The sequence below is a fragment of the Corvus cornix genome, chromosome 2 (assembly GCF_000738735.6).
Source record: "Corvus cornix cornix isolate S_Up_H32 chromosome 2, ASM73873v5, whole genome shotgun sequence".
NCBI classification, from domain to species: Eukaryota; Metazoa; Chordata; class Aves; order Passeriformes; family Corvidae; genus Corvus; species Corvus cornix.
Genome location: NC_046333.1, coordinates 154,168,724 through 154,184,201, shown reverse-complemented (window position 1 = coordinate 154,184,201; position 15,478 = coordinate 154,168,724). Strand labels below are relative to the sequence as shown.

The 15,478-nt window shown below is 58.8% G+C and overlaps 1 protein-coding gene across 1 annotated transcript in view; it reads left to right on the top strand.

Annotated features, from left to right (window-relative positions):
- Nucleotides 1-15,478, top strand: part of EPPK1 (epiplakin 1) — a 31,987-nt gene that overhangs the window by 1,456 nt on the left and 15,053 nt on the right. The window contains exon 2 of the mRNA XM_039548844.1: nucleotides 3,584-14,940. Coding sequence (XP_039404778.1) covers nucleotides 3,619-14,940 — 11,322 coding nt within the window. The 5' untranslated portion in view covers nucleotides 3,584-3,618. The remainder of the gene's footprint in view (nucleotides 1-3,583; nucleotides 14,941-15,478) is intronic.

Genomic DNA, 15,478 nt, shown 5'->3' with positions numbered 1-15,478 from the left:
AACATTCCATCTGCACTGCGGGGCCAGTGGCCAGTTTGGCTCCGGAAACATGTGGGGACCTGCCTGGGGCTGTCCGGATACTGGAACCACACTGGTGCTGGTGTCCGCGGCCGTCTCAGCTCTGGGACATGCAGGGACCTGCCTGGGGCTCTCCAGACACCGGGGCCACACCGGGGCCACACCGGCGCTGCCACCGCTGCTGTGCCCACGTCACGGCTGGGCTGAGCCCAGCTCCTTCCACGTGCAGCACAGCCGGTGCCATCCAGCCCGGCACCTCTTGCCGGGAAAGGGCTGCAAGCCCAGAAACAGCTTTCCCGGCCCCAGGAGTGGGGCGGGCAGAGGTGCTGGGAGGTGCTGCCAGCCCCGCAGGTGTTTTGCATGCGCATGGCACAGGGATGCCCATCACCGGCCCACGTGGGCGTGGGCAGCCGGTGTGAGCCCGTGGGACAGCAGGGACAGCCCTGTGAGGCAGGGAAGCCCCTTGCTGCCAGCCCACGGCGCAGGACCGAGCAACTGCCCCGGCTCTCAGCCAGCAGCCGGACCCCTTGCCCTCCCCCCCAGGACCCCCCTTCCCCCCAGGCAGAGACCCCCGAGTCCTCCTCCCCTCTCCCAGTCCTTCCCGGAGGCAGGCGCAGCCCCGGGGCCTCCCGCCCGTCCCCACCTCTTGGCGCCGGAGCCGGGCGCAATCCTGATCCTTGCAAACACAAACAGCATTGCCTGGGCAGATCCGAGCCGCACTGACATCACCGGGTGGAGGGAGCCGGCTCCTGTTGAGACCTTTCCCTGGGCCGGGCAGCGAGCCCAGAGCACGGCTAGGACAGAGGAGCAAGAGTAAGGAAAAGGTGCTGGCGTGGCCGCGGGGCACGGAATGAGCTGGAGGGACATATGGGGATGAAGCCGGGCGCACGGAACCCCGTTGGAGAGGCTGCTCCTGGGGTGGGCAGGGCCCGGGCACAGCACTCGCCGGCACCGTCATGGTGCTCTTTGCTCCACGCACTTGTTTACATGGGTGAAGCCGGGGAGGACCTGGGTCTGTGAACTCCAGGCAATGAGACAGAGCTGCTCCACAGTGTCCCCACTCGATGTGACCTCTGCGGGAAGGTCAGTGTGGCACCAGCTCTTCCTGGGGCTCTGTGTGGTGAATACCTCGAGGCAGCCCTGCCCGGGCTGTGTCCTTGCAGCCGGGTCCAGAGATGCCGGTGGGCAGCACCGTGACCCCCGTGCTGGGCTGCAGGAGCTTGGGCAGGCGCGTCTCCTTGGTCCTCCACAGCACTTCGTCCGGCCCTGACAGACCCCGCTCGGCACCGGAGCTGGGGCTCTGCCTTGGGGGACGGCGTTCACGAGGGAATGAGCCATCGGACCTGCCCCCTCGCTCCTCAAACCTGCTCCAAGCCCCTGCTGCAGGACGGCCTCCTGAAGGGTGCTGGCACAGACGCTGTGGAGTCTGCGGGCAGGGAGGCTCCTCTGCCGCCGTGTGCCGCGGCCACAGCCCGGAGGCGGTGGCTGACCGCAGCTCCCAGAGCTCGGCACACCCGTGCTTGACCACAAGCACCTTCCAACCTCCCGGTGTTCATGGCCCAGTGCCGCGGCTGTGGCAGATCCAAGCTGTCAGGATCCAGTTATTAAAGTTATCAGGAATGCCTCTGCCCGAATTAAGGTGCAAACGAGATCATATGCCGAAGTCAATAGCATGGGTTTTATTTGATAGTAAACATGAGAGACATAGAAAGAGAAATAGAAAGTAGGGCGTGGAGACAGAAATAGAGTGACAGAGACAGAATAAAGAAAATATCACCACTCCGTGGATCCCAGCGATGTTCTGTTGATCCTCTCCAGCTGGTCTTCTCGGTGGTGAAGGTCCCCCCAAAAAGCAAAGAATCCGATGGGTTAATATAGCTCAGGCCAGGTAGGAAACCCCAGGCATCTCCCTGGATGTGGGGGCAGGATTTGCTGCTGTCTCTTACAACAGACTCCGGGTTTGTCGTATCACGCGCAGCCCTGTGGTGCAAGGCCTCAGGAATGGCTCTGGGCGGCACTTCGGGGGGTCTTTGATGGATTAAGGCACTGCCTCCGGTGCTCCTCACTTGACTGTACCGTGGGTGTGGCCTCCCCGGGGCTGGGGGCTCCACAGCCAGGCCGGTTTGAGTGAGGGAGGATGGGTTCACTGCCCCTGAGCAGAGGTTACCACACAGCGAAACTTCCTCCCCCCACCTCGGCTGGGGGGCAGATCTGTGCAAACCTGCTCCCAGCAAATGAGTCTGTGGGCTACAGCCTCCCCCACCCCAAAGCAAGCCAGAGATGATTCTTAGCACGGCTGCTGGGTTAGGCTTGCATTCTTTTCCTTGTTTACTTGTTTACTTCTCCCCTGAAGAATGGGTTCCCTTATCTAATCTCAGCAGTCTGATTTTCAGTCCAAAGTTCCAGCCAGGCATTCTTTAGGGAGGGGTGGGCTTCGACGGCTCCTTTATTCAGTTTTATGAGCAAAACTTTATCTCAGTGCTTGAGACATGAACTGTTTCAGTCAAGCACATCCCGCAGCTCTGCAAGCAGGAGGGCAGGTTTGGATTAGGTGTAATCTCACCCTAAGGTAGCCATGGGGGCTCTTTGCCTGGTGGCCACTGCTCACTGAGATGGAGCCTCTGCCTTCCTTGCATTGCTTGGACAGGGTGAGAAGTGGGGCACAGTGGAAGGAGAGGGAGGCTCATGTGGCACCCGTGATGGGAGCACACGGACCTGCATGGCAGCAACCCTAGAATCACAGAATCATGGAATGGTTTGGGCGGAGAGGGACCTTAAAGCCCATCTGGTCCCACCCTGTGACATGGGCAGGGACACCTTCCACTATCCCAGGTTGCTCCAAGCCCCGTCCAACCTGCCCTGGAAAATTTCCAGGGATGGGGCAGCCATAGCTTTTCTGGGAAACCGGTGCCAGGGTCTCCCCAGCCTCACAGGGAAGGATTTCTTCCCAATATCCACCTAACCCTGTTCTCTGGCAGTGGAGAGCCATTTGGCCTTGCCTGACCCTCCATGTCCTTGTCCCCAAGTCCCTCTCCAGCTCTCCTGGAGCCCCTTTAGGCCCTGGAAGGGGCTCTGAGCTCTCCCTGGAGCCTTCCCTTCTCCAGGTGAACACCCCCAGCTCTCCCAGCCTGGCTCCAGAGCAGAGGGGCTCCAGCCCTGGGAACATCTCTGTGGCCTCCTTTGGACTCTCTCCAGCAGCTCCAAGTTCTTCTGCTGTTGTTCTCCAGGGCTGGGGCAGCTCTGCAGGTGGGGCCTCACCTGAGCAGGGCAGAGCGGCAGAATTCTCCCCTTCCCTGCTGCCCACGCTGGGGGGTCAGCCCAGGGCACAGGGGGTTTGGGAGTCCCAGTGCACGTGGACAGGGCATGTGGAGCTTCTCATCCAGCGACTCCTTGAGTTTGGCCAGATCCCTCAGGATGGCACATCAGGTTTAGACATGCTCAGCCTTTGGCTGTCACTTCCTCCTGCCTGAGAATATTTAAGTTTCTGACTTCCCTGTATTTAACACGCAAAGCATAAAGAAGTTGATTTCTCACTGAGCTTTCCCACTCTCCCCTCTCTCTCCAGAGTCCTGAGCGCTGTGGAAGGTGTGCAGCAGGAGGATGGAGAGCAAGCCAGCAGTGAATGGCCACGCTGTTCCCAGCTCTCCTGGGGAAGACATGCCAGGGACAAACCACTTGTGCCAGGACGTGATGTTGTGCAAACAGCAAAAAGCAGCTGGCAGGGATGTGGTGGGTCCGGATGCGCCCAGGGAACCCTCGGAGACAGCTGGCAGCATTGCAGGCGTGTACGTGGAGGCTTCAAAGAGGATAATGAGCTTTTATGAGGCCACTAGAGAGCATCTACTGAGCCTGGATTCAGCCCTCTGCCTCCTTGAGGCCCAGGCAGCCACGGGCTCCATCTCCGACCCGGTGGGGAACTGCCGTGTCTCCGTGGCAGAAGCTGTGCGGATGGGGCTGGTGGGGCTGGAGCTAAAGGAGAGGCTGCTCTCGGCAGACAGAGCTGCTACTGGCTTTGTGGACCCCTACACAGAAGAGAAAATCCCCCTCTACCAGGCGATCCAGAAGGAACTGGTGGGGAGGGAGCAGGGCATTCGCCTGCTCCAGGCCCAGATGGCAACCGGAGGCGTCATCAACCCGGCCACCGGCAGCCGGCTCCCGGCAGACGTGGCCTGTGAGAGGGGATATTTGGATGAAGAGATGAGCCAGCTCATTTCTGACCCCAGCAATGAGGACAGCAAAGGGTTCCTTGACCCCAGCACTATGGAGAAGGTCTCTTACTCGGAGCTTAGGAAGAGGTGTGTTGTGGATCCGGCCTCAGGCTTCCTCCTCTTGCCACTGCAAATCACATTCCCAGGGCTGGGAGGGAGGGTGAGCAGCAGGGACCTGATGGACTCTGGCATCATCAGCCCTGATGTGTTCCGAGGCCTTGAGGAGGGAAGGATCTCTGCCCAGGAGGTGGCAGAGAATGACATTGTTCAGCACTTCCTGCGTGGGACAAGGAGCGTGGCTGGTGTTGTCTTGCCTTCTGGGGAGCAGAAAAGCCTTTACCAGGCACTGAGGGAGCATCTCCTTGTGCCTGGTGCCGCTCTCATGCTCCTGCAAGTCCAGGCCTCCACTGGCAGCCTGACAGACCCCCTAAAGAACAAAAGCTACTTCGTGGATGAGGCTGTCAGGGTTGGTCTCATTGGCCCAGAGCTTTATGAGAAACTGTCTTCGGCTGAGAAAACCATCACTGGATACAGAGACCCCTCCACCGGGGAAATGCTCTCTCTGTTCCAAGCCATCAGGAAGGGCTTTGTTCCCAGGGATAATGGCCTGTGCCTTCTGGAGGCTCAGGTGGCCACGGGGGGTGTGATTGCTCCGGGCAGGCACCTTCGTGTCCCCATGGAGACAGCCTGCGAGTGGGGGTATCTGGACGAGGCCACCAGACAGCTCCTCTCCAGCCCTCCTGACGACGTGAAGGGGTTCTTCGACCCTGGCTCCGAGGAGAAGCTGAGCTACACGGAGCTGCTCCACCGCTGCGTCACCAATCCCAGCACAGGGCTCCTGCTGCTGCCACTCAGTGGGGACAGCCGTGAAGGATCCCAGGGAACACTCACCTTCTTTGACCACAAGACCCAGACGGCTCTGGAAAACACAGAGGTACCCATTGCTGCAGGGAAATTCAAGGGCAAGTCGGTGTCTCTCTGGAAACTGCTCTTCTCCGACTACATTCAGGGTGAGCAAAGAGCTGTGCTCGCTCAGCAGTTCCTGGCAGGAATGCTCTCCCTGCAAGGACTGGGAGAGGCCCTCAGAGCTGCCATTGAGGAAAAGGCTGCTAATGTCACCTTCAAGGGCCTGAGGGACCAGGTGACGGCTGACCAGCTCCTGAGCTCAGAAATTATCAACAAAGACTTGTTTAAGAAACTCAAGGAGGGAGAAACATCGGCCAAAGAAGTCGTCAGTATGGACACTGTCAGGAAGTACCTGCAGGGCACGGGAAGCATCGGTGGGCTGCTGCTCCCCGACTCCCAGGAGAAGATCAGCATCTACCAGGCAAAGCGGAAGGGACTTCTAAGGCCGGGAACGTCTCTGATTCTCCTGGAGGCACAGGCTGCCACGGGGTTTGTCATTGACCCAGCTGCCAACAAGAGGTATTCTGTGGAGGAGGCTTTACGAGCAAACGTCATTGGCCCGGACGTTTACGACAAGCTGCTGGCTGCGGAGAAATCTGTCACTGGCTACAGAGATCCTTACTCAGGGGGTAAGATCTCCCTGTTCCAGGCCATGCAGAAGGAGCTGATCGTAAGGGATCACGGCATCCGCCTGCTTGAGGCCCAGATCGCCACCGGCGGCATCATCGACCCCGTGAACAGCCACCGCATCCCTGTAGAGGTGGCCTACAAGCGTGGCTACTTCAACAAGAAGATGAATTTAATCCTCTCCGACCCCAGCGATGACACCAAGGGCTTCTTCGACCCCAACACCCACGAGAACCTGACGTACCTGCAGCTGAAGGAGAAATGCATCACCGAGCCCTCCACCGGGCTCTGCCTCCTCCCTCTGAACAGCAGGAAGCGGCAGTTCATTGACGAGGCCACCAGGCAGCTGTTCAGGAGCTCCTGGCTGCCCGTCAGGTTTGGGCGCTTAAAGGGGGAGAAGGTCTCTGTGTGGGACCTGCTGAACTCCGAGTACTTCAGTGAGGGGAGGCGCCGGGAGATTTTCAACCACTTCCAACTGAGGAAGCTCAGCCTGGAGCAAATCCGACTCATGTTGGAGGAGGAAATGAAGAAATGGGCCTCCATCAAGTTCCCGGCCATGAGAGGCAATGTGAGTGCTTATCACCTGATGGAAACTGGTATCATTGACAGGGCCCTGTTTGAGCAGGTGCTGGAGGGATCCATCACCCCAGAACAAGTGCTGCACATGGACTCTGTCAGGAAGTACCTCTATGGCTCGGGCAGCATTGGGGGGATCGTGCTCCAGCCATCCAACCAGAGAATGAGCATTTATGAGGCCATGAAGCAGAACATCGTGGTGCCAGGAGTAGCCCTGCCCCTGCTGGAGGCCCAGGCTGCCACGGGCTTCATCATTGACCCTGTGAGCAACCAGAAGCTCCGTGTGGATGAGGCTGTGAGGGAGGGCGTCATTGGGCCAGATGTCCACGAGAAGCTGCAGCACGCGGAAGGGGCCGTGACAGGCTATAAAGACCCTTTCACAGGCAAGAAGATCCCCCTTTTCCAGGCGATGAAAAAGGGCCTGATCGCGGACAAGCAGGCCATGCAGCTCATGGAGGTGCAGATGGCCACAGGAGGCATCATTGACCCAACGTGTGGCCACTACATCCCCCTCAAGTCAGCCCAGCAGCGAGGGTGCCTGGATGAGGACACAAGCAAGGCCCTTTCCAAGCCTAGTGATGACCACAGAGCCTTCTGCCTCCCAGACAGCAAAGAGAGCTTGACCTATGCTGAGCTCATCCAGCGCTGCCAGAAGGACGATGTCTCCGGCTTCCACTTGCTGCCTCTGGCACAGACAGCTGCTCCTGCCTACACTGATGAGCAAATCCAACGGATTTTCAAGGAAACCATGGTGAAGGAAAAAGGAGTCTCCCTCTGGCAGCTCGTGCACTCAGGGTATTTCACCGAGGAACAGAGGAGCAACTTCATGGAGAAGTTTCGGTCAGAGGAGCTGTCGCTGGAGCAGCTGGTCGCTCTTGTGCTCAGACTGGTGGGGGAGATGGAGATGAAAGCCAAGACCCAGATCTCCCTGGAAGGCCTGAGGGGCAGTGTCCCTGTGGTCTGGCTGCTGGACGCGGGCATCATTTCTGAGAGGACGTTTGAAGAACTGGCTCAGGGTGTAAGAACTCCCGAAGAAGTGGCTGCAATGGAGAGTGTAAAGAGGTACTTGCAGGGCACAGGCAGCATTGCTGGGGTCTTCATAGAGGCATCCAAACAGAAGATGAGCTTCTATGATGCCATGAAAAACAATCTCCTCCTCCCTGGGGTTGCTCTGAGGCTGCTTGAGGCTCAGGCAGCCACAGGATACCTGACTGACCCTGCAACAAACCGGAGGCTCAACGTGAGGGACGCCGTGAGAGCGGCTGTTGTTGGAGAAGAGCTTAGCGAGAAACTCCTTCTGGCTGAGAGGGCTGTGACAGGCTACACAGACCCCTACACCGGGAGCTCCATCTCCCTGTGCCAAGCACTCAGGAAAGAGCTCATCCCCCTGGCAGAGGCTGTGCCCTTGCTGGAGGCCCAGCTGGCCACGGGAGGGGTTGTTGATCCCATCCACCACCTCCACCTGCCGCTCCAGGCTGCCTGCAGATACGGCTTCTATGACGAGGACCTGAACCAAACCCTCTCTCAGCTGGATGACAGCACCAAGATATTTTTTGACCCAAACACCAAGGAGAACGTGACCTACCAGCAGCTGAAGGACCGGTGCATTTGTGAAGCTGAGTCGGGTCTGTGGCTCCTCCCTCTGTCAGAAAACGCAATGTTCTGTGTGGATGAACAGACCATGAAGGTGCTGAAATCTGTGACTGTTTGTGTCAATGTGGGGCGGTTCAAAGGACAGACCGTGTCTGTCTGGGACCTCCTCAACTCTGAATACTTCTCAGACAGCAAGAGAAGAGAGCTGGTGCAAAAGTACAAAGATGAGAAGACTGAAGTGCTACAAGAAATCACAACGATCATCACCACAATCATCCAAGAGACTGAGGCACAAGGCAAGAAATTTGCTTTCAAGGGCCTGCGGAAAAGAGTGTCCGCCAGTGACCTCTTCCAGTCCCAGCTGATAGACAAAAAAACCCTCGATGAGCTCAACCAGGGGAAGAAAACAGTCAAAGAAGTCACTGAAATGGAGTCTGTCCGCAGGTACCTGGAGGGCAGTAATTTCATAGCAGGGGTCCTTATACAGCCAAGCAATGAGAAGATGAGCATCTACCAGGCCATGTGGAAGGGCATCCTGAGGCCAGGGACCGCCCTGGTGCTGCTGGAGGCGCAGGCAGCCACCGGCTACATCATCGACCCCGAGAAAAACAAGAAGTTTTCAGTGGAGGAAGCATTAGAGGTGGGTCTGATCGGAGGGGAGATTTTTGAAAAGCTGCTCTGTGCAGAGAGAGCTGTGACGGGCTACACTGACCCCTACACCAAAGCCCCAATGTCCCTGTTTGAAGCCATGAACCAAGGGCTGATTGTGAAGAGCCACGGCATCCGCCTGCTCGAGGCCCAGATTGCCACCGGTGGCATCATCGACCCCGTGCACAGCCACCGTGTGCCTGTGGAGGTGGCCTACAAGCGTGGCTACTTCAACCAGGAGATGAATCAGATCCTCTCTGACCCCAGTGATGACACCAAGGGCTTCTTTGACCCCAACACCCATGAGAACCTGACATATATGCAGCTCCTGGAGAGATGTGTCCAAGACCCAGAGACTGGGTTGTACATGCTGCAAGTTGTAAAAGAGAGAGGAAAGTACTTTTACATTGATGAGTCCACAAAACAGGCTTTGCGCTCAAAGCTCTTTCAAGTGAAAGTTGGAAAATTTAAGGACCAAACAGTTTCTGTCTGGGAAGTCCTCTGCTCTCACTACATCTCAGAGCAGAAAAGGAAAGACTTGGTGATGCAGTACAAAAGCAAAACCCTAATGCTGGAAGACCTGATATCCCTCATCTTAAAAATCATTGAGGACACAGAGCGAAAAGGAGAAGCCCTCAAGGTCAAAGGACTGCGGGGGGAGGTGTCGGTATCAGAATTGTTCAACTCTGAGATAATTGACAAGAAAACTCTGGATCAGCTGCAGGATGGGAGTCTCACACTTGCCAGCCTCACAAAGAGGGACACCATCCAAAGGTACCTGGACGGCACTGGGTGCATCGCTGGGGTTCTCCTCCCATTGAGGAAAGAGAACATGAGCATCTACCAGGCGCTAAAGAAGGGCCTCCTCACAGAGCAATGCGCACTGGGGCTGCTGGAGGCACAGGTGGCCACCGGCTTCCTCATTGACCCCCGGAACAACCAGAAGCTCTCTGTGGATGAGGCCGTCTCGTCCGGGCTAGTGGGCAGCGAGCTGCGCGAGCAGCTACTGTCGGCAGAGAAAGCTGTGACAGGATACACAGATCCTCAAACAGGAAATAAAATATCTCTCTTCCAGGCTGTGAGACAGAAGATAATAGCCAGGGATCGCGGCATCCGCCTGCTTGAGGCCCAGCTTGCCACTGGTGGCATCATTGACCCCAGGCATAGCCACCGCCTGCCCATGGAGGTGGCTTGCAAACGTGGACACCTGGATGAGGACACGTTCCTCCTGCTTTCAGATCCAGATCATGGTAGCAAAGGCTTTATAGATCCAAACACTCATGAGAAGATCAGTTACAGCCAGCTCCTGCAGAGGTGTGCCAAAGACGGGGAGAGCGGCTTGTACCTGCTGCAGGTCCTGGAAAAGGAAGGCGACTATTTCTACATTGATGAGCAAACGAAAAATGCCCTGTTGTGTACAAAGGTCCAAGTGCCTGTGGGAAAATACAAGGGACAAGTGTTATCGCTGTGGGAACTTCTCTGCTCTGAGTACATCACAGAAGAGAAAAGAAAAGAACTGGTGAAAAAATACAAAGTGGAATCCCAACATATTGTGCAAGGACTCATTGAGACAATACTAAAGATCATTAGAGAAAAAGAAGAGGACAGAAGTGATGTCTGGTTCCAGGGAATCCGACAGCAAATTACAGCATCAGAACTGCTCAGTGCACAGATAATTACAGAGGAAACAATGGAAAAACTCCAGGAAGGAAAAGAGACGGCACAAAAAATAGCACAAATAGATAGTGTAAGGAGATACCTTGAGGGAACTGGAAGCATTGCCGGCGTGCTGGTGCCCTCCAAGGCCGAGCCTGGCAAGATGGAGAAGATGAGCATCTACCAGGCCATGTGGAAGGGCATCCTGAGGCAGGGCACGGCGCTGGTGCTGCTGGAGGCGCAGGCAGCCACCGGCTTCCTGGTCGACCCAGTCAAGAACCAGAAGCTCTCTGTGGACGAGGCTGTGTCCTCCGGGCTGGTGGGCAGTGAACTACAAAACAAACTTATCAGTGCCGAGAGAGCTGTGACGGGCTACACCCATCCCTACACGGGACAAAAGATGTCCCTGTTCCAGGCCATGAAGCAGGAGCTGATCGTCAGGGATCACGGCATCCGCCTGCTCGAGGCCCAGATCGCCACCGGCGGCATCATCGACCCCGTGCACAGCCACCGCCTGCCTGTGGAGGTGGCCTACAAGCGTGGCTACTTTGACCAGGAGATGAGCCAGATCCTGTCCGACCCCGGTGACGACACCAAGGGCTTCTTCGACCCCAACACCCACGAGAACCTGACGTACCTGCAGCTGCTGCGGCGCTGCGTGCCTGACCCGGACACGGGGCTGCTCATGCTGCAGCTGATGGACAAGGGCTCCGTGCTCTACCAGCTGACCGAGGATGCCCGCAAAGCCCTGCAGGCCGCCCGCACCACCCTGGCGGTGGGGCTCTTCCAGGGCCAGAGCGTCAGCGTCTGGGAGCTCCTCTTCTCCCGCTATGTCCCTGACCACCGGCGCCAGGACCTCCTGCGCCGGTACAAGGCGGGGACGGTCACCATTGCAGAGATGATCGACCTCCTCACGGCCATCATCACCAGGGCTGAGGCCCAGGGCCACAGTGCCAACGTGGCCCCCAAGTCCGCAGAGAGAGAGGTTCTGCCAGAACCCATCCAGAACGGCAGTGCCGCAAACTCCCAGAAGGAATTGGAACAGAAGCGGGAGCAAGAGCGGGACCAGGAGCGACAGCAAGAGCAGGAGCTGGAGCGATCCCTCAAGTCTTACACCGTCGAGGTGTCGGCAGGAGGCTTCCACGGCAGGAAGGTGTCCCTGTGGGAGCTCCTCTTCTCCAAGTTTGTGTTGGAGGCAAAGCGTCGGGAGCTGCTGGGGCAGTTGCGGGCCGGGAGCCTGGCGCTGGCCGAGCTGGCCACGCTCCTCACCCTCCTCGTGGAGGAGGCGACGCAGCGCAGCAGCAGCGTGAAATTCACAGGCCTCAGGAGGCAGGTGAGCGCCTCGGACCTGCTGGACTCGGGCATCATCGACACGGACACGCTGGCCGACCTGGTGCAGGGCGCCAAGACGGTGCAGGAGGTGACGCAAATGACCTCGGTCAAGCGCTACCTGGACGGCACGGGCGTCATTGCCGGCGTGCTGGTGCCCTCCAAGGCCGAGCCTGGCAAGATGGAGAAGATGAGCATCTACCAGGCCATGTGGAAGGGCATCCTGAGGCAGGGCACGGCGCTGGTGCTGCTGGAGGCGCAGGCGGCCACCGGCTTCCTGGTCGACCCAGTCAAGAACCAGAAGCTCTCTGTGGACGAGGCTGTGTCCTCCGGGCTGGTGGGCAGCGAGCTGCACGAGAAGCTGCTGTCGGCCGAGCGGGCCGTGACGGGCTACTCTGACCCCTATACGGGCGACAAAATCTCCCTGTTCCAGGCCATGAAGAAGGAGCTGATCGTCAGGGATCACGGCATCCGCCTGCTCGAGGCCCAGATCGCCACCGGCGGCATCATCGACCCCGTGCACAGCCACCGCCTGCCCGTGGAGGCGGCCTACAAGCGTGGCTACTTTGACCAGGAGATGAGCCAGATCCTGTCCGACCCCGGTGACGACACCAAGGGCTTCTTCGACCCCAACACCCACGAGAACCTGACGTACCTGCAGCTGCTGCGGCGCTGCGTGCCTGACCCGGACACGGGGCTGCTCATGCTGCAGCTGATGGACAAGGGCTCCGTGCTCTACCAGCTGACCGAGGATGCCCGCAAAGCCCTGCAGGCCGCCCGCACCACCCTGGCGGTGGGGCTCTTCCAGGGCCAGAGCGTCAGCGTCTGGGAGCTCCTCTTCTCCCGCTACGTCCCTGACCACCGGCGCCAGGACCTCCTGCGCCGGTACAAGGCGGGGACGGTCACCATTGCAGAGATGATCGACCTCCTCACGGCCATCATCACCAGGGCTGAGGCCCAGGGCCACAGTGCCAACGTGGCCCCCAAGTCCGCAGAGAGAGAGGTTCTGCCAGAACCCATCCAGAACGGCAGTGCCGCAAACTCCCAGAAGGAATTGGAACAGAAGCGGGAGCAAGAGCGGGACCAGGAGCGACAGCAAGAGCAGGAGCTGGAGCGATCCCTCAAGTCTTACACCGTCGAGGTGTCAGCAGGCGGCTTCCACGGCAGGAAGGTGTCCCTGTGGGAGCTCCTCTTCTCCAAGTTTGTGTTGGAGGCAAAGCGTCGGGAGCTGCTGGGGCAGTTGCGGGCCGGGAGCCTGGCGCTGGCCGAGCTGGCCACGCTCCTCACCCTCCTCGTGGAGGAGGCGACGCAGCGCAGCAGCAGCGTGAAATTCACAGGCCTCAGGAGGCAGGTGAGCGCCTCGGACCTGCTGGACTCGGGCATCATCGACACGGACACGCTGGCCGACCTGGTGCAGGGCGCCAAGACGGTGCAGGAGGTGACGCAAATGACCTCGGTCAAGCGCTACCTGGACGGCACGGGCGTCATTGCCGGCGTGCTGGTGCCCTCCAAGGCCGAGCCTGGCAAGATGGAGAAGATGAGCATCTACCAGGCCATGTGGAAGGGCATCCTGAGGCAGGGCACGGCGCTGGTGCTGCTGGAGGCGCAGGCGGCCACCGGCTTCCTGGTCGACCCAGTCAAGAACCAGAAGCTCTCTGTGGACGAGGCTGTGTCCTCCGGGCTGGTGGGCAGCGAGCTGCACGAGAAGCTGCTGTCGGCCGAGCGGGCCGTGACGGGCTACTCTGACCCCTATACGGGCGACAAAATCTCCCTGTTCCAGGCCATGAAGAAGGAGCTGATCGTCAGGGATCACGGCATCCGCCTGCTCGAGGCCCAGATCGCCACCGGCGGCATCATCGACCCCGTGCACAGCCACCGCCTGCCCGTGGAGGCGGCCTACAAGCGTGGCTACTTTGACCAGGAGATGAGCCAGATCCTGTCCGACCCCGGTGACGACACCAAGGGCTTCTTCGACCCCAACACCCACGAGAACCTGACGTACCTGCAGCTGCTGCGGCGCTGCGTGCCTGACCCGGACACGGGGCTGCTCATGCTGCAGCTGATGGACAAGGGCTCCGTGCTCTACCAGCTGACCGAGGATGCCCGCAAAGCCCTGCAGGCCGCCCGCACCACCCTGGCGGTGGGGCTCTTCCAGGGCCAGAGCGTCAGCGTCTGGGAGCTCCTCTTCTCCCGCTACGTCCCTGACCACCGGCGCCAGGACCTCCTGCGCCGGTACAAGGCGGGGACGGTCACCATTGCAGAGATGATCGACCTCCTCACGGCCATCATCACCAGGGCTGAGGCCCAGGGCCACAGTGCCAACGTGGCCCCCAAGTCCGCAGAGAGAGAGGTTCTGCCAGAACCCATCCAGAACGGCAGTGCCGCAAACTCCCAGAAGGAATTGGAACAGAAGCGGGAGCAAGAGCGGGACCAGGAGCGACAGCAAGAGCAGGAGCTGGAGCGATCCCTCAAGTCTTACACCGTCGAGGTGTCGGCAGGCGGCTTCCACGGCAGGAAGGTGTCCCTGTGGGAGCTCCTCTTCTCCAAGTTTGTGTTGGAGGCAAAGCGTCGGGAGCTGCTGGGGCAGTTGCGGGCCGGGAGCCTGGCGCTGGCCGAGCTGGCCACGCTCCTCACCCTCCTCATGGAGGAGGCGACGCAGCGCAGCAGCAGCGTGAAATTCACAGGCCTCAGGAGGCAGGTGAGCGCCTCGGACCTGCTGGACTCGGGCATCATCGACACGGACACGCTGGCCGACCTGGTGCAGGGCGCCAAGACGGTGCAGGAGGTGACGCAAATGACCTCGGTCAAGCGCTACCTGGACGGCACGGGCGTCATTGCCGGCGTGCTGGTGCCCTCCAAGGCCGAGCCTGGCAAGATGGAGAAGATGAGCATCTACCAGGCCATGTGGAAGGGCATCCTGAGGCAGGGCACGGCGCTGGTGCTGCTGGAGGCGCAGGCGGCCACCGGCTTCCTGGTCGACCCAGTCAAGAACCAGAAGCTCTCTGTGGACGAGGCTGTGTCCTCCGGGCTGGTGGGCAGCGAGCTGCACGAGAAGCTGCTGTCGGCCGAGCGGGCCGTGACGGGCTACTCTGACCCCTATACGGGCGACAAAATCTCCCTGTTCCAGGCCATGAAGAAGGAGCTGATCGTCAGGGATCACGGCATCCGCCTGCTCGAGGCCCAGATCGCCACCGGCGGCATCATCGACCCCGTGCACAGCCACCGCCTGCCTGTGGAGGTGGCCTACAAGCGTGGCTACTTTGACCAGGAGATGAGCCAGATCCTGTCCGACCCCGGTGACGACACCAAGGGCTTCTTCGACCCCAACACCCACGAGAACCTGACGTACCTGCAGCTGCTGCGGCGCTGCGTGCCTGACCCGGACACGGGCCTTTATTTCCTTAATATTTTTAGAAAATAATTGTAAAACCTTTTGAGTTTTTTCCTTGTTTTTGCCTTGCACAAGAATGTTGCTTTTGTGAATAATTCTTTTGCTACTGATCTTTGTCTTTCTTTTTCAAAGTGTTTTTTTACCGTCTATGATCTCAGTGAGGGAATTTCCTCCGTGATCTCTTTCTTTTACCACCAGCCATCTACATCAGGTGCTGCTTTGAAGTGCTTCCCTCGAGCAGTGTTGTTGCAGTGCATTGTGCCTTTTCCTTTGGTCGCCTTTCAGGAACAGAGGAGCCAGTCTGGGTTATCTCAGGTCATTTTGGTGAAGTGTGTCATCCTCATTTTCCTCACACAAGTTTAAGTGCATATCTTTGTTCCGTATGGGTGGTGCTGTGAGTGGTATTTTTATTCTCTTCCTCTGTTTTCTTGCATATGCCAGCTATTTTCCCCAGAAGCGTTGCAGGACGATATTTGGGTTGCAGGTTTTCAAGCCTGAGTTTTGCCTGGAGAGCACATTTCCACAT